The 16,861-nt window shown below is 45.4% G+C and overlaps 1 protein-coding gene across 1 annotated transcript in view; it reads left to right on the forward strand.

Moving 5' to 3' along the window:
• The window catches only part of PRDM15 (PR/SET domain 15), a 57,527-nt gene extending 47,753 nt beyond the window's left edge, over positions 1–9,774 (forward strand). The window contains exons 22-25 of the mRNA XM_054973765.1: positions 100–275; positions 4,168–4,248; positions 5,355–5,564; positions 8,136–9,774. Of these exons, the coding sequence (XP_054829740.1) occupies positions 100–275; positions 4,168–4,248; positions 5,355–5,564; positions 8,136–8,615 (947 nt within the window). The 3' untranslated portion in view covers positions 8,616–9,774. The remainder of the gene's footprint in view (positions 1–99; positions 276–4,167; positions 4,249–5,354; positions 5,565–8,135) is intronic.
• Positions 9,775–16,861: the final 7,087 nt, after the last annotated feature.

Below are 16,861 nucleotides of genomic sequence, written 5' to 3' on the forward strand. Positions count from 1 at the left end.
AAAGTTAACTTACTACTTCTAGATTCTATGCAGTATAATACTAATTCAATGTGATAGAAATACAATACTAAAAGAGCTTTTTGTTTTATTGGCTGCTAGTGGGGAAGCAGTGGACATGTTCAGTGTGTGATAAAAAGTATGTCACTGATTACATGCTTCAGAAACACATCCAGCTAACCCATGATAAGGTGGAAGCCCAGAGCTGTCAGCTCTGTGGAACGAAGGTTTCTACGCGAGCTTCAATGAGCCGCCACATGAGGCGAAAGCATCCAGAGGTGAGTCTGCTGACATAGTTCTCCTCTGACTTCCAAGTGAGTCTCATTAGTTGTACATACTGCTGTTCTGGATGTTGTTGTTATGCACCAGTGGCACTTCAGAAACTTTGATTCATTGTGATGGTTGCTGAAATCTGTTCCTCACATCTACCCAATGCTGCTGCTGAAGAGAATATATCCCACTTATGATATCCATGTTTGAAGGACAAAATCCAGAACTCAAAGGGCACAGCTAGGCATGACATTGTCCACAGGTTCATCATGAAGATGTGCCTCCATTTTGTAGTGCCTGGGAAAGCTGTTTAACAACAACACACAGTCTCAATTCTGATCAGGATCACTGCAGCATGGAGGAAGGAAGGGTTCTTGCCTTCCTCCCCCTGCACTTTTTTTCTGATCCAAAATGGCACCAGGCATGCGTCAAAAAATATACCCCAGTGCCATTTTAGGTTGGAAAAATAGCATGGGGGAGGAGGCAGGAGCCACTCCTTCCCCCATGCCATGGTGGTCCTGTCCAGAATTGTGGTCCCACCCCAGAACTCTTAAACAGCTTTCCCAGGCACTACAAAATGGAAGCAGATCCTTGGGGTGAACCTGGAAATAGCATCACATCTAATTGTGCCTACAGTCTCCCACATTGTACTGTTTTTATAAATTGGTGAGTCAAATGCCTTTTCTGTTGTCCTGTTTTTTAAGGTACTGATATTCTGGAAAACTGTTCTTGGGGCTATTTTTTACTGCTTAAGTAATTAACCACTTAAGAAATTACATATTTTAGATCTCATACTTAGCGAGGAAAAGGAGAACCTGTTTTAGAGGGAACAGTAGAAATGCTGATAAAAAATGTTCAGTACCTATTAGAATTGAATGGCACTAAAGCTGAGATTACTTTTTGTAACTTGTTTGATTTTAAAGCCGTTTTCCTTTGCCTCTGAAATGCTTGTGTAGTTCTAAACCTGCTGGACTATTGGAACATCTATTGGTAACAGCCTACACGTATGTGATTATGTAATCAGGGAGAGGCTAAGAACTGAAATTAGCAAGAGTGATACGTAGTTTTCTACACAACAATTTCTTTTACAGAGAAGTCCTCTCTGTAGGGCAGTAGGATGGTGGAGAAAGGAAGAAAGTATGATTTCACAGCCTTCCCCAACTCCTCACACACAGACAGAGCGCTATTGGCGGGGGTTTATAATAAGGTCCATAAAATAGAACCTCATCGATTCAGATCCCTGATCTGGCTAAATGGCCAACTGCATAGCCTCTTATTCAAGTGTTGCTGAACTCCTGTGAAGATAACTGTATGAAATCATATTCTTCAGCTGATTCGCTAGTGTTGAGTTTAATAACAACAACAACAACAACAACAACAACATTCGGTTTGTATACCGCCCTTCAGGATGACTTAACACCCACTCAGAGTGGTTTACAAAGTTTGTTATTATTATCCCCATGGCAACAATCACTCTCTGAGGTGGGTGGGGCTGAGAGAGCTGGAAGCTGTGACTGACCCAAGGTCACCCAGCTGGCTTCAAGTGGAGGAGTGGGGAATCAAACCCAGTTCTCCAGGTTAAAGTCCCATGTTCTTAACCACTACACCAAACTGGCTCTCAGGATGTTGAGTGGAGGAACAAGTAAGCAATCGTAATGCAGACCTTCAGGAGAAGGAGGACAATTATTTATAAATGTCAGTATTTTACCCAAATCTGCATGTGTCAGGTAAAGCGTCCTCTGCACATGTAGGGTCAGGTCACGTCACAAGGGCAATTATTTGGGATTGATCAGTCTAGTGTATACTCAGGACTGGATCTGATACAATGCTCCACTTTAGAAGAAAAATAAAACAAATAGAGAGACTCTCAAATGAAACAACCTTTATTCACCTAACAAGATGCAAATGCAAGGAAAAGCAAAACCATAAAACAGCATATTAATGCAGTCTTAGCAATGCTTCTCTTGGTAATTGTCTAATTGGAGGGTAAATGGAGAATCTAAGGGGAAATAAAGGGTGAAAGGAAAAGCATATGTTTCCTTGTCCTGAAAAGAAGAGTCTATTGGGTTTAGGTAGGGGGTAGGAAAAGGAAAAGGTGGTTTGGACAAAGAATTCCCAAGGTGAAGGAAAGATCCAGAACAAAAACCAGCTATGAAATTGGAGTTCCAAGTGAAGGATAAAGATCGAGGAGCCAAAGGAAGTGGGGTACAGTGATTCAGCCAAGAGGATAAAGGTCTACAATATAGATGAACTGCAAAGTTAGGGAAGAAGGCTCAGGAGCAGAACCAACTACAGTGTTGGGGGGCGGGCAGTATTATGTCCTATTTTTGGAAGGCTGAAGTTCAGAAAGATGCACATCCAGAGGAAAGTAAAAGTCCAAATATGGGCATATTCGATCAGAAAACGGTACGGCAGGATAACTCAGGTAGAGTGATTGATTTACTGGAATCACTGGTTGATTTACTGGTAGGCCAGCTCAGACTAATCTGACAAAAATTGAGCAGTGGCCTGATGACATTCCCTGGCTATGGGACTGAATTACTAGGGTAGGCTGAGAGGAGGGTTCTGTGGTCTCAGATTATTGTCCAGCAACCCTGAGCCAGTTATTCCTGGCCTTGGGTTTGGGGGAGATTTTGGAGGCTTTTTAGACAAAAGGGCTTAAATCAATGTGCTCTTTGGAGCGTTCCAGCAGGTGGGCTACATTTCCCATGTGAGAGCATCCAGGGAAATTCCTGCTAGTTCAGGAGCACTTACTTTAATATCAAACTGGATTATTTTATCCAGGCCTCTGGCAGCTTAGTCAAGAGGATCTTTTGGATTGTGCAAATATAGTGGTCTGGGGGCGGGGGCGGGGGGGAGGCAGAAGCTGGATTTGCATAGGGCAAGGGGCGTGTCTGGTTTCTCTGATGGTGGTGTGGCTGCAGACAGAAGCTCAGTGGCAATGGGGCTTCCTGCTGTTTTCCTGCCCAGTCCCTTAGCAGTGGCCAGTCCCCTTCCCTTGAGCCACTGGGGTGTTTGCAATTTCTTTAAAAAAATCAGCTCTAGAATACTGTTGTATCAATATACCTTTGTGACAATAAGTATAACAAGTTCTGTGAATTTCTTGCTTTCATTTTTTTAACAAGTCTCTAGCCCCTTCCATTGTGAAGATATGCCTGTCCCCATTTTTCTCAACAAAGGAAAGGGCTAAAAACCAGTTTTTAAAAAAAGAAAGCTGAAAATTCAGAGGACCTGTTACACCTATTGCTACAACTGTATATTGATATAACTAGTGCCGATTTTTAAAAAAAGTACTGCCCTCCGTAGCAGGGGAAGGAAATGGCTGCTGCAGGAACAGGGTCAGGGAATCTGAATTTTCCCACCAACAAAGCAGCCATCCAGGTTTCCCCAAAAAGAGTGCCAGCAAGAGCCAGCATGATACAGCGTCAGACTAGGGTCTGGGAGACCCTGCTTCAAATCCCCAGTATCTGCTTTACATGCAGAAAGTTCCGACTTCGGTCGCCAGCAACTGCTCTTAAAAGGATCCGTTGAAAGACCTCTGAGACCAAGATGCTGCCAATCTGTATAAGACAGCTTTATGTGTTCATGTGCAAGGCTTAATCAAATCCCCACAGTGAGCATCATAAATGACAAGAGATTAGAAGTTAAGTTTCTCATAACCAAACACAGTATTCTGGCTATTATGTCACATTTTGTTTTGTAAATCATTTATTCAGTCAGTTTATGTACTGCCTTATTCAAAAATGCCACATGATTTACAGGGCATAATGCACATTATTTAATGGACAAGGGAAGGGAACACTAAAACTGATACGACCGAATGAATATAAAATAAATCCACCCATATGATGTTACATGTTAATCCTGTTTTAGATTAGTAATTCCTTAATTTGTTTTTAGGTGCTTTCGGTTAGGATTGATGACTTAGAACAGCTCCCAGAGACCACTACAGTGGATGCTTCTTCTATAGGGATTGTGCAGGTAAAGTTAAACAGAGCCAAATGTGAATTTTTTATACAACATCCTATTCTTCCTGCTGTGTATTTTAGGTACTTTCACAGTGTAAAGAACTGATGGGTACTGAGTTTCTCTTACGCTGTATATATGCTGCTAATTAAGTATTTGGGAATCCTAAATTTCATTTTAAAGTAAGCATTTCTCATTCTTGTGATTGAAGAGATTTGAACTTGCGGTATTAAAAAGTTGCTTGTAGTTTTTGAGCTGAACAGGATGCCCATCACCGGAAAGCAGTTTCACCAGTGAAAAGTCAGTGAAGAAAAATAAAAACATATCCATAACTCCTATTCTCAATCAGACCTTTTAAAAATTTTCTGGCATACTTTGTATATATCAGTCATAAAATCCAGACACTTAGAATCCATCCACACCACTTCAGTTTCCCATTGCTCAAAGACAGTTTCAGTCAGTCCTTGATAAGATACGTATGGGGCATGTTCATGGAAGTGTTCAACATTGACATATCCCAGGTCATCATAAGAGCTGTCGTTGTATATTTCTGTCTCATATCTGGTCTTGGAAAACATAAATCACTCTAATGCCACCTTCTAGTTCTACCTTTGCATTGAAGCCACTGCAGCCCAAAATTTTGTCATAGCCAGCATGATAAGAAAATCACTATCAGCTAGCAGAGAACCTGCAGAAGCAGAAGCAGCACCAGAAGCTTCATGGCTGAATCAAGAGATCTCTCAAAGAGGCCATCAACACTCTGTCAAAGAAGAGATGACTAAAGAGTTGGGATATTTTGTTCGCTGCTTCACATGGTGGTCTAGGAGCATTAGGCGTGGTGGATTCTTCCAGAAAAGTGGATTCTAGGTGGAGTTCAACAAAACATTGCAAAAACCATGACATGTCTCTTATTTATTGTACCCTGAGAAACAGTAGGCAATTAATTTTGCCCTGGATATAGTGATTTTATCATGAGATAATGCTTTAGGAACATTGTCATAAAAAGAAAAAGGAAAGAAAATACTGACCTGAACATGACTGTGCCAAGACATTTTTACCTGGGGACATAACCCTAAACTGAACAGATCAGTGATATTTTATTGAAAACTTTGTCCATGCAGCCAGATCTCTCTCTGGAACAGGGAGAGCTACCAGAGGGCAAGCATATGAAGACTCATAAACGAGGCCATAAACGAAAGCATAAACCAGGTGAAGAGGAGGAAATCCAAGTGCCTGAAGACTCTGCCTTTAATGAATATACAGAAAAAGAAGTGGAATTCACAGGAAATGTGGGAGATGAGACCAATTCAGCTGTGCAAAGCATTCAGCAGGTAAAGTACCATTTACAAAGGGATTGGGAGAGGGTATAAGTTCAAAATGGACTGTAGGTGCTGAAACTATTAAAATATTTCAATTAATATTTGGTGTTTGCTTTGGGGTTATGTGCCCATCATTGTGAATGGACAACAAGGGAGATACCTTGGCAAGTGGGTCCATGAGAGTCACACTGTCTGTATGCAAGATCTGGCTCATTCCCCCATGAGAAAATAAGTGGCTACATTTGACGAATACCCACTAAGGAGAAGCAAACTTGCTTCCTGCTGCTGACGCTGGTGACCCTAGCATTGTAGCAGAAGGAAACTTTGCTCCCATCCTACCAGAATCTCAAATGTAGCTAGATTTTCTTCCATAGAAGAAGTCAGTGCAGTAATCATCTATGAAATATAGGTCTGTTCCTGCCTTTGCACACCTGTGTCATCCATACAGAACTGCTAACCTCTGACTCTTGGTAAGATGGTGAAATCTAAAGTTCGTCCCATCATTTGCCCTTTAATACCACCCTTATTTGGAATTAAGCTGCTTTATTTGCCTGTTTCCAGACAATTAAAATTAACTAGCTACAGAGCCCGTTGTGTGGAAAAATACAATGGGCTCTAGAAAACTGATTCAGGAGGGCCCCGCTACAAGGCCTTGGGAGGGCTGTGCTGCTACGAGGCCACTGCGGGGCCTTGGGAGGGCTGCACTGCCACACCGGGCCTCCCTGCTGCCTTCACGGTCCCTCGGAGGCCTGGCACAGGTGGCAGGGAGGCCTGGCGTGGCAGCATGGCCCTCCGAAGGCCCTGCAGCAGGCATGCCGCCAACCCCATACATTCCAATTGCTTGTGGGATAGATGATAAGAGAGGAATCCTTCATGTTCAGAGGCAATCTGTCCCCAAATGCCAATTGCTTGTGGGATAAAAGATGAGAGAGGGCTCTTGGTAGCCAAGCTAGTTAAGAGTAGATCATTCACAGCCATGACCAGTCTATCTCTGATATACCAGTTGCTGGAGACACACTGCAAAGGAGGACCGCTCACACAGTACTTGATGCTTCCCAAAAGCATCTGGCTGACCACAGCTGGAAACAGAAAACTGGTCTTAGAGCTTTCAGGTCTGCTGTTTTCTGAACACTCCTGTATCTTTAAGAGTATCACGGCACAGCTGTGGCTCCACCCCTTATTTGAAGAGCCACATAGGATATGAGAGCTTCAGTGCCTGGCAACTCTTAAAGGTACAGGAGCCCTTGCCAGGAATTCTGCCTGAAGGTCCTGTAGTCGTGTATCTCCTGGCAAAGGAGCTCCAAGGCTTGTCTCCAGCCCCCACCAGTCTGCAAATCTGCTCAGGGCTGTCTGATCTGCAAGAGAAAGGAAGGGAGGGCTTGGCTGAGCAGGGCCGTTGAAGATCCTGCAAGGAGAGGGACCCATGAGGAGGATACACTCTGGCTGCACCATTCAGAGTGAGCCAGGTGCCTCTGCCACTGCCCTTTGTCCCAGCAGCGCCGCCCCTTCCTCAGCGCCCCCCCCCGCCCCACTGGAAGCAGTGATGGAGCAGCGGACGCTCCTCCGAAGACTCCTTGCCCTCCTCCCCTTGCTGCTGCTGCTGGGCGCAGCAGGTGCTGCCTGGAAGGACTTGCAAGGTAAGATCTCCCTGCTGGCACCCCTGTAGCCTGTAGCGGCAGCGTGGCCCTTCCAAGGCCCTGCGCGTTGCTGATGACTCAGTTTTTATCCCCACTGAGGGACCTGCGAGTGTGCCTGTGTGAGGATAAAAAGTGAGTCATCACCAATATGGCTCAGATTTTATGTAGTAGGATATAATCCTCTCTTGCCACAGTGGTGTTTTTATTAAGTACAATGAATGCAATCTAGACTTTCATATTAATGTGAATCTTACCTTTGACAGGAATAGTTCTTAACAGAATCAATAATTCTACATAAATTATGACATCACCATAAGCAGTGAACATTTTGGAGATCACAGTTCCAATGAAAATTTACATGAAATCTACTGTTTATAAATAAACTAGCAACAATGCCTGTTGTGTTAAAAAATACAAGGGCTCTAGAAAACTGATTCAGCGGGCTCCCTCCTGGTGGCAAGCGGGTGCTTTGCAGTGGCCTGGAGGCCAGAGTGGGAGGGCACTGAGAAGAGCCGTGGGGAGGAGTGCTTAAGCTGTCAATTTGGCAGCCTCACTCTCAGTGGCAAGTGGGTGCATCACAGTAGCCTTGAGGCCAGAGTCAGCAATGCACCTAAGCAAGTATAAAAAGTGAGTCGTCGCGAATGTGGCTTGCCTTTTATATAGTAGGATGTATTAAGCACACTGATAAACAATGGCTTTTAACTCTCTGGAACAACAAAAGATACTTTATAAAGGTCAAAGGGATAATTATCTGTAAACATATTAATCTCACTTTTTGCACAACATAGCTTGACTATTTCATTATAATTTTTGAATTTCCTTCTTCCTTATGAGACAGTAATTCCTCTTACGCCATTTGCAGGCAAAAATAGGGATAGGCTATTTTTTTGTACCTATGATTACTAATTAAAGCCACGTTTGAAATTTCAATTGTCTTTGTCCTCAGGTGGTGGTGACCCTTGGTGATCCAAATGTCACAGCGCCTTCTAGCTCTGTTGGTCTGACCAATATTAGCGTCACTCCCATCACCACTCCAGCAGGAACTCAGTTTACAAACTTACAACCTGTGGCTGTAAGCCATCTTGCAACTCCTGAACGCCAGTTGCAACTAGACAATTCCATTCTCACAGTGACATTTGATACTGTCACTGGTTCTGCCATGCTGCATGGCAACCGCCAAAATGATATCCAAATACAGTCACAGCCTGAAGCAACAAACCCTCAGTCGGTGGCGCACTTTATAAACCTAACAACTCTGGTGAACTCCATTGCTCCATTAGGGAGCCAGATATCAGAACAGCATCCCTTGACTTGGAGAGCAGTGCCTCAGACTGATGTTCTGCAGACTCAAACCCAGCCAACGCAACCACAGACTGGGCAGCAGCAGGTTCCAACAGAGCAGCAACAGCAGATGTACAGCTACTAATCTGTACTTGAAAGAAGATTCTGAACTGAATAGGCTTGTATGAGCCCAGAGGGTGCTTAGCAGAATCAATTGCTGGTTACCAAACAGAGGTAAAGGAAGAGCTTATAGAATGAAATGTAAGCTGATATCGACAGGTCAGTTTGACATACAGTGGCCTTGAGAATCTCATACTCTACAGACACTATCCCTGTTCATACAAAGCATGGTTAGCCAGCCTGTATTGGTAGATTGGAGTGTTGAGACCCAAGGTCCCATTGGGGGGAATTGTAATACATTTGACAAACAAGGTAGAGAAATAAGAAAAAGAAAATACAGCTGCAGCAGCTTCAAAAATCTTAAACCAAGCAGGTTTAAGTATAAAAGTCACAGTGAACTGTAAGAGTATAGTTGAGCAAAAAGAAATGCTTTGCTTTTTCTAGCTTAGACCAGTCCTGTATCTAATGGAAAAAATAAGTGGGTGGCAGTAGGGTGGGAATCGTCTGTGATGTGAAATGTACTTCATTTCATTAATCGTTTCCATTATGGTGAAGGAGAAGCTCTACTACCAATAGGACAGCCGGGGGGAGGGGGGTGCCTCAACTGAAACAAGTAGCCAGTCTGATGTTAGAGCAACATTTATGGTCTTTTAATAAAAATTAAAGCTTGCTTCAAGCTTATGGTGGATGAAAGTCCTATAAAGTGATAGAATTGTTCCCAGAACTGTTCTTTGCGTAAATATTACATTTAGTCAATAGGCCTGGAGAGCAGTACTTCCCACAGAAACTGTGTTTGCTAGTTGGCTGTGAATTCACCAATTAGTCTTCTTCTATCATGTAACAAACACATTATTTGAATAAAGACATTTTTCCCTTTGCAACTTCTATGTTGTTGGTGGATATTTTCAAATTAAGGAACATTTTCTTACCATTTCATGTATCATTTAATTCTTCCTGTAACAACGACCTGAGTGCAAACAGCAATGTAACATATATTGAATATTATGTTGGCCATAAGGAGGCAGCCTCAGGTAGTGCATATTAAGCACAAAAGGGAGAAATCTGTCCAGGCTGAAGTTGGCATTTCTGCAGTCTAATAAATGTACCTGCCATATCTGTTAAGTTCTAAGTCTGTATCTTGTATGAAACAGCAATTATTGTACCCTCAAAAATAAAGGAAAATAGCCCAGCAGTTGCTAATGAAAAATGAATAAAAGTTCATCTTGCCTCTGCATTTGTGAACAGCAGTTCTTCCTAGCCAAGAGATGAAGAATTTAGTAAGTTTGAAAAACTGTGTAACCTCTGACCAGTAAATTCCCGCACAAATTGACACTCAGTTACATGTGTGTTAATATTTACAAGAATCACTTTTGGCCTAGCATACCAGCCAGTGCTTTCACATTGTAAAAAGATATAATGAGAAATGAGTTAAACTGAAAGTTTTATTTCTCACTATCACCATTTAAATTGCTTTCCATCTGTGTTCCACGCATATTTCCTTCATTCCCTATTTTCGAGCCAGAACACAAGGGTAGAAACTTCACAGGGAGAAAATTCTATGCAGCTTCCTTGATTTGCCTTGCCATCAGCCTTTAATATCAGAAGCTGGAGCTCTGTTCATCACCCGCCCCCAAGCTCTCATCGTACCCCAAGGCTCCCTGACTCCTTTTGATCACTGCTGCCTGTTGGCGGGGGAGTCCCAATGTCACCTGCCTCGGACATCCTTTCCAAATAGATGGCCCTGCCTCTCAAGTTTGTTGCCTCATCAAATTCTTGCTATCTACTTAGTTCATACCATGTTTGAATGGGAGGGAGAGTACTCATTACTTGGTCATAAGACTTTCAGCCAAAAAACTACTGGCTGTAACCTACTAATTAAAAGCTGCATCAATCAAAACTATATAGCACTTTTGAAAAGTGATATACTCAGGCATACAACCACCCTGTAAGGTAAATTGTACTCTCCTGTATGTCGATGGAGTCTACATCCAAGGGAACTCATGCCTGATAGAGAGATGATCCAGCTTCGTAGCTTGGTAGCTCATGTCTCATTTTCTTAACTACCATGACTATTCAGAATATAACTGCCATAAACTAGTTCAATTTTAATACAAAATAGACTGGAAAATAAAGCAGTTTAGCATCACTGGGTGAATACCCATGAACATTTACCAGGGTGTGTATGTCACTGTTTGGTAATCCAGTCATCAGTTCTGCCCTGCTGATTGGAATCTTATCACTCCCTTCCTTCTCCAGATTTTGCAAGGTTCAATTGTATTAATTGCTTGGCAAGGGAATACAGATAGCCAAATTATTAAATGGAGATCAATTTTGTCAGACACTGAAATTACCCAAGGCTTTCCTTGCCAGCATGTTTTCCAGTGTTTTAAGTGCAATTCCTGTAAAGGCAATTTGCAGGAGAAGGGTTGAATTTTTGAACAAGGCACAAAAAGTAATCAGAAGTATATGCATCATGATCATGACAATTAAAATCTGTGTTCTTCAACACAATATAATGGATTTAATAAACATATATAGCAGCATAAATAGCCCAGACAAGCCTGAGCTCATTAGAGCTTGGAAACTAAGTAGGATCAGCCAGGATTAGTACTTGGATGGGAGACCACCAAGCAAGACCAGGGTTGCTACACAGAGGAAGGCAACTGAAAAAACCCTGAGGAGTCTAAGCCGGTTGCAACTTAATGGCATTTAATTATTATTAAACATATACAGGAGCGAATACAGAAAATGGATAAGCAGTATTACATACTATGTTCTGTAATTCTTCGGAAGCAGAGGTCTGAAGCAGGCCATGCAGGAAAGGTATTGAGTATTGTCAGAGGGGTACAGGTACTCTATTTACATCCTGATTATGTGTGAGTCCCCCTGCCAAACACAAATCACTTCAGAACAGAAGCAGCTCTATTTCTCAAAAGCGTTTTTGTTCCCCAGGCCCTTCCCAAGGTACTTTAAAGCAATGAATTAACTCTCATGTCTTTCCTGCCCTCTTTTGATCCGTTTGCCCACAAGGTTTCTGGACATGCATCAGCCCCATGGGCCAGCTCCTTATTTTCTCTTCTTACATTTAGGAAACATGAGTTTCCGTTGTAATTAGCACATGCATTATTATGGCATTTTTATAGCTATAAGTTTAGAACTAATATTTTTCTTTTTTCTTTTAAAACTTTGGCAGCAAATTGTTTCTCTGAAAGCTATCTCATATTTTTATTCTCATCCTCTATGGAGCACAGGATGACACATTTGGTTGCCCTCTCTGTTTTATCCTCTCAACAACTCTGTGAGATCAGTTAGGCTGAGAAAACGAGATTGATTGTCCCAAGGTCTCACCTGGTGAGCTTCATGGCTGAGTGGGGATTTGAATCTTGAGTTCTCCCTCTGAGGCAGGAGGACATCTTGGGTGTTTCCTTTTGCCCAATCAGGGAGGCAGGAAGTTGAAATTTTCTTTTTTCCTTCCCCTTCCTGTTGGTGCCTGGAACATCCTGTTCTCCAGTTCTTTCCTGCCTCCAGGGAGAGCAGTCACTTAGACAGATCCTCTGTCTATCTTCCCTTATCTAATCTCTATTGTTCCTCTAATCCTTTAGTTCTCTTGCCCTCTTCCTCTTTACTTCTCAGCCTCCCTCTTTATTGCCTTCTATTCTGTCTGTCGAGCCCTTATCCCCTCTGACCTACATTTGGAAGACGTCCACAATGGACCCCAGAGACTCAGAGGGAAGCTTTATGGATGCCGAAGAAGAAGCCTCGGCAGCAGCTACCCCGGCCGATGAGACAACTGATCTACCCGGTACCGTCCTGCCCCTGGGGCTGGAACGGTTTCCTGGCACCTTTCCGGCCGGCGAGCCATGTAAGCCCTCCAAGAAGCATCGGAGATCCTCGCTAGAGCTGGGAACCGCTTCGCGCCATCCTGCAGAGTTCGAAAATGGCGCCAAACGAAAAGCCGCAGAAAGAGTGGGAAAAGCCGATGAGACTTGCGTTTTTTCCCGCGCGGCCTCTAAAGACGTGCTTGCCATCCTCCCGCCGGGAGAAATGGCCGAAATTCATTCCGGACAAAATTCAACCGCTCCAGATGCAGAAGACAACACAGAAGGAGAAGGTAATGTGTCCAATGAGGTGGAACAATTCCTGCAAGGAAGCATTCGTTCCTTCTTATGGCAGGCTGTTCGGGAGGAGGTCGGGAGGATTTGCCACCCCCCCTCCAGAGCCCGTAGTGACCATACCTCTTCACCCCCCCCCAGCAAGCAGCGTCGGACCACATCTGCATGGCCCACCAAAGTGGCTCAGAAGTCGACCCGGGTCTACCCCAGGGGTTCAGAGCACTATTGGGGGGAGGAGTCATCCTCAGACAGCAAGGACAGGAATGAAGGGGAATTCCTCTCTGAGGAAGAGGATGAGGAAACCCTCATTCCAGAGCAGTCCAACAGACTCTTTAAGTTAGAGGATTATCAATATCTGCTTTCCAAGACCTTGGCAGCATTAGAACTTCAGGAATCCACAAAGGGAGGGGAGGAAGATCCTAACCCAGAAAAGGGATCATCCAGACCCAAGGGAAACAGGGAGTTCTTCCCTAGAGATAGTACCCCCGAAGGGGTCTTCCTCTTCCCTGAATATTTTGAAAGGCAGTTAAGGGCAGAATGGAGGGCCCCAACAGCCTCTAAACAATACCACAGTTCTGTCAAAAAACTGTACGCCTTACCTTCTTTTACCAATGAGTTTTTGCAGATCCCCAAGGTTGATGCTCCTGTGGCCACTCTTCAGTCCTCTGGCCTGCTAACGGAGGACGGTCAAGGATCGGTCAGGGACAACCTGGATAAGAAAGCAGAGTCTGCACTTAGGAGAGCACACGAAGCCGCGGCGATGGCAATCAAGGCTGCCTCCTCTGCGTCCATCATCTCCCGAGCGGCAGTGGTCTGGATCCGGAAGCTCACACAACTGCTACCAGGCAACCGCAGACAGTTGGTGGAAGGTGCTAACAGAATTCTGAAGGCAAGCACATTCACGGCGGATGCCACGTTGGACGCTCTGACCTTTTCATCCAGAGCCATAGCTTCCATGGGAGCTGCCAGGAGACTTCTATGGTTGAGGGCCTGGCCTGCAGACTTACACTCAAAGTTCATACTTATGGCTTATCCCTTCCAGGGGGACAAACTCTTCGGCGAGGCCCTGGACAAGGTACTGGTGGAGACACGCGACAAGAAGAAGGCCCTCCCCAAGACGATCAAGAGGTCGGACTGGCGTGTCTACAGCTCCCAGTCCTTTTGTTCTCACCAAGTGCTTCCCAGATTCCGACAGGACAACAAAAGATCCTCCTGAAACTTACCTAAGCCAAGTCACAGAAAGACCCCCTTTGGAGCCAGATCATACAAGGCGTCTCAACAAAGGGGAGACCGGCAGGGCTTCGATTCCAAGGCCCCGAAGTCCTGACTCGCAACGCCTTCCGGTGGGAGGGAGACTACAACACTTCCTAAGGACTTGGGAAGAAAACCACGCGGACGCGTGGGCCATCAAAGTAGTTTCTCAAGGCTATGTCATAGAATTCAAGTCCATCCCACCGGATCGTTTCCTCAGATCTCCACTTCGAAAAGACCCAAAGAGAAAGCAGATTACGTTCAAGGCCATTCAGCACCTTCTAGAAATTCAAGCGATAGAACCAGTCAGTCATCATGAGTTGGGATCCGGGGTTTACTCCATCTTCTTCACAGTCCCAAAAAAGAATGGGGACTGGAGGGCGATCCTGGACCTAAAATTTGTCAACCAGTTCATTCGCCTGAAGCACTTCAGGATGGAAACACTGCGGTCCATATCGGAGGCCCTTCGCGACGGGGAATTCATGACCTCGATAGATCTCACCGAGGCGTACCTACACATCCCTATCCATCCATCGCACAGGCGCTTCTTGAGATTCTGCGTCGACGGTCACCACTTCAATTCAGAGCCCTCCCCTTCGGCCTCGCCACGGCCCCCAGGGTATTTTCCAAGATTCTGATCAATCCCATTGTGCGTCTACGAGAGGCCGGCATCCACGCACATCCATACCTGGATGACATTCTCTTGAGAGCAAGCTCCAGGAGCCAAGCAACTCAGGACACCTGGTCAACAACTCAGTGCCTTCAATCGTACAGTTTTCTGATCGACCTAGACAAGTGTTCCTTGAACCCATCACAGTCAATACATCATCTGGGCATGATTCTAGACACCAGGAGGGGGCTCGTCCTGCTTCCCCAAGAGAAAGTCCTAAAGACCAAGGACCTGGTCAAGTCTGTGATTCAGGAGCAGTCTTCCTCCTTGTTGAGACTTGCAAAGCTGATGGGCACGCTAGTGGCAGCCTGCGAAGCGATCTATTGGGGTTGTTTTCACTCACGGGCCCTACTCAATTTTCTCCGTCCACATCAACACCGAATAATGACCAGGACAGACTGCCTAGTCAAGGTGCCGTAGAAGGTGAAGGAGACTCTCAGATGGTGGACTGTAACAGCCAATCTACGTCAAGGCAAGTCGTTCCTCAATCCTCAGAGGATTCAACTGTTCACGGATGCCAGTCTGTCAGGTTGGGGAGCGACCCTGGACGATCGCCCGGCTCAGGGGATTTGTTCTACGGAGGAGTCTCGTCTTCCCATCAACCTACTGGAAGTCAGGGCAATTCGCCTGGCCTTGGCCCACTTCTCCCACTTGATCCGCGGCAAGCACGTCCTGATCAGGACAGACAACATGTGCGCCAAGGCATACCTGAACAAGCAGGGCGGCTCAAAGTCATCCAGACTGCACAAAGAGACGATGAGGATCATCACGTGAGCAGAGACACACTTAGCATCTCTCCAGGCAGAGCACATAAAGGGGACGGACAACTTGCAGGCAGACTGGCTGAGCCGTCAGACCATTCAACCAGGGGAGTGGTCACTCAAAAAGGAAACGTTCCTACTGATCACAGACAGATTTGGTCTCCCGGTGATGGACTTATTTGCGACTCAATTCAACCGTCAGACTCCTCGATTCCTGTCTCGATTCTTCCACCCTCTAGCAGATGCCTTAACGTCGCCGTGGCTGGAGGGTCTGCTGTACGCATTTCCTCCCATCCCGCTCCTTCCAAAGTTACTGAGAAGGATTGCGGACTCAGCGGCGGAAGTAATAGTGATCGCACCATGGTGGCCCAGGAGGCCTTGGTTTTCGTCCCTACAATCGTTAGCTGTTCTTCCTCACTTCCGACTTCCGGTCACCCCAGACATGCTCCACCAGGGCCCGATTCTCCACCCAGACCCGGACTGGATGCGTCTGACCGCCTGGAAATTGAGAGGCACTACCTTTCCGGGTTAGGATATTCGATGCAAGTAGTTAAAACAATGCTTTCTTCCAGAAAGAAGTCCACATCAAGGATATACAATACCTCCTGGAAAGCCTTTGTTCGCTGGGCCAGAAGGAAAAAGATCGATCATCTACGGCCACACCTAAATGGGATCCTGGCCTTCCTTCAAGACGGATTGGATGCCGGTTTGAAACCAGCCACATTACGCAGACAAGTCGCAGCCTTGTCCTCGGTATTGTTCCTTCCTGACGGTCCTAGCCTAGCTAAACATCCACATATTCGACGCTTCCTACGGGGAGCTGCTCTTCTGAGCCCTCCAACAGTGCACCGTTTTCCCACATGGAGGCTACACGTAGTGCTGTCGGCGCTGACCAGAACTCCTTTTGAACCCTTGAGAGAGGTTCCCTTGAAGTGGCTAAAGCTAAAGACTCTTTTCCTAGTAGCCATTACATCAGCCAGACGGATTTCGGAGCTTGGGGCCCTCTCCATCAAGACGGGACTGTGTGAGTTTCATATGGACAAGGTAGTTCTACGCACAGACCCTACCTTCCTACCAAAGGCTGTCTCCTCGTTTCATAGGTCGCAGGAGTTTAACTTACCATCCTTCTGTCCCAATCCGGCACATCCTAAGGAGAAGGAGTGGCACACCTTGGACGTCCGCAGAGCTCTCAAGGTCTATCTGGCCAGGACCAAGCCCTTCAGGAGGTCGGACTCCTTATTTATCAACATATGTCCACCAAATGTAGGCAAGAAGATGTCGAATGCCACGATTGGTAGGAACATCTGCTCGTGTATTGAAGAGGCTTATAAAGCTTGCAACAGAGACTTACCTCAGGGCATCACAGCTCACTCCATTAGGAGCGCAGCGACTAATGCGGCTCTACACAACAATGCTTCAGTGGAAGAAATTTGCAGAGCCGCAACCTGGTCGAACATCTCTACCTTCGTCAGGCATT

This window comes from Eublepharis macularius, chromosome 3, assembly GCF_028583425.1.
Source record: "Eublepharis macularius isolate TG4126 chromosome 3, MPM_Emac_v1.0, whole genome shotgun sequence".
Classification (NCBI taxonomy): Eukaryota; Metazoa; Chordata; class Lepidosauria; order Squamata; family Eublepharidae; genus Eublepharis; species Eublepharis macularius.